The following is a 669-nucleotide window of genomic DNA, read 5'->3' as shown; positions in this document are numbered from 1 at the left end:
GCGCCGGCTACGCGGGCGCGCCTCCCGGTCCCGCGCCGCCCGCACCCCTGGCCAGCGCGGGCTTTGGCGGGAGTGGGCCTGGTGCCGGCCCTCAGAGCCGTCTGCCCGCCACGCTGCAGGGTGTCAGGGCCTGGTGAGACGCGGTGGCTCGGACGTGCCCACCGCGTCCCGGGGCTCCGCGCCAGCCTCCCTGCCGACCGCTTCCGGCGGCCGGGATGGGGGGCGGCGCTGCCGGACCCAAAAGGCGACCGGATGGCACTTCTCCCCGAGCAATCCCTAGGACTAGGAATTGGCCCCAACAAGCCATCCCGCTGAAGGGCCCGGGACATTCTTCTCTCCAAAGGCAGAAAGCGCGCTGGGCCGCCCACGAAGCAGCGCTGGGAGGGAGGAAAGCCTGGGGTGGCGGACAATTTTGGGGGGTCGGAGCAGTACTGAGGCAGGTGACTTGTCGTAGCTCGAAGCCAGGGTTTGCGGATTGGCTCTTTAATTTGTGTGCAGCAGCCTGGGGCCTGGGCGGGGTGGGGGTGGGGGTTAAAGGGCGATAGGGTGCTCTAGAGGACCCCGCTCCTCCTTTAGAGGCAAGGGGATGGGGAAGAAGGAATTGAGTGAGGTGCGGGCCCCCGGGTGTAGGGGGGCGGCGCGGGGGGAGGGTAGGTCCTCGAGGTCCTG

The 669-nt window shown here is 69.5% G+C and overlaps 1 protein-coding gene across 1 annotated transcript in view; it reads left to right on the top strand.

The window, feature by feature from the left end:
- The window catches only part of NKX2-6 (NK2 homeobox 6), a 3,846-nt gene extending 3,709 nt beyond the window's left edge, over window positions 1-137 (top strand). Inside the window, exon 3 of the mRNA XM_029942774.1 lies at window positions 1-137. This exon is cut by the window's left edge and continues 67 nt beyond it. Within this exon, the coding sequence (XP_029798634.1) occupies window positions 1-137 (137 nt within the window).
- Window positions 138-669: the final 532 nt, after the last annotated feature.

The sequence above is a fragment of the Suricata suricatta genome, chromosome 1 (assembly GCF_006229205.1).
Source record: "Suricata suricatta isolate VVHF042 chromosome 1, meerkat_22Aug2017_6uvM2_HiC, whole genome shotgun sequence".
In the NCBI taxonomy this organism is placed as follows: domain Eukaryota; kingdom Metazoa; phylum Chordata; class Mammalia; order Carnivora; family Herpestidae; genus Suricata; species Suricata suricatta.
This window is presented reverse-complemented; position numbering and strand designations above follow the sequence as displayed.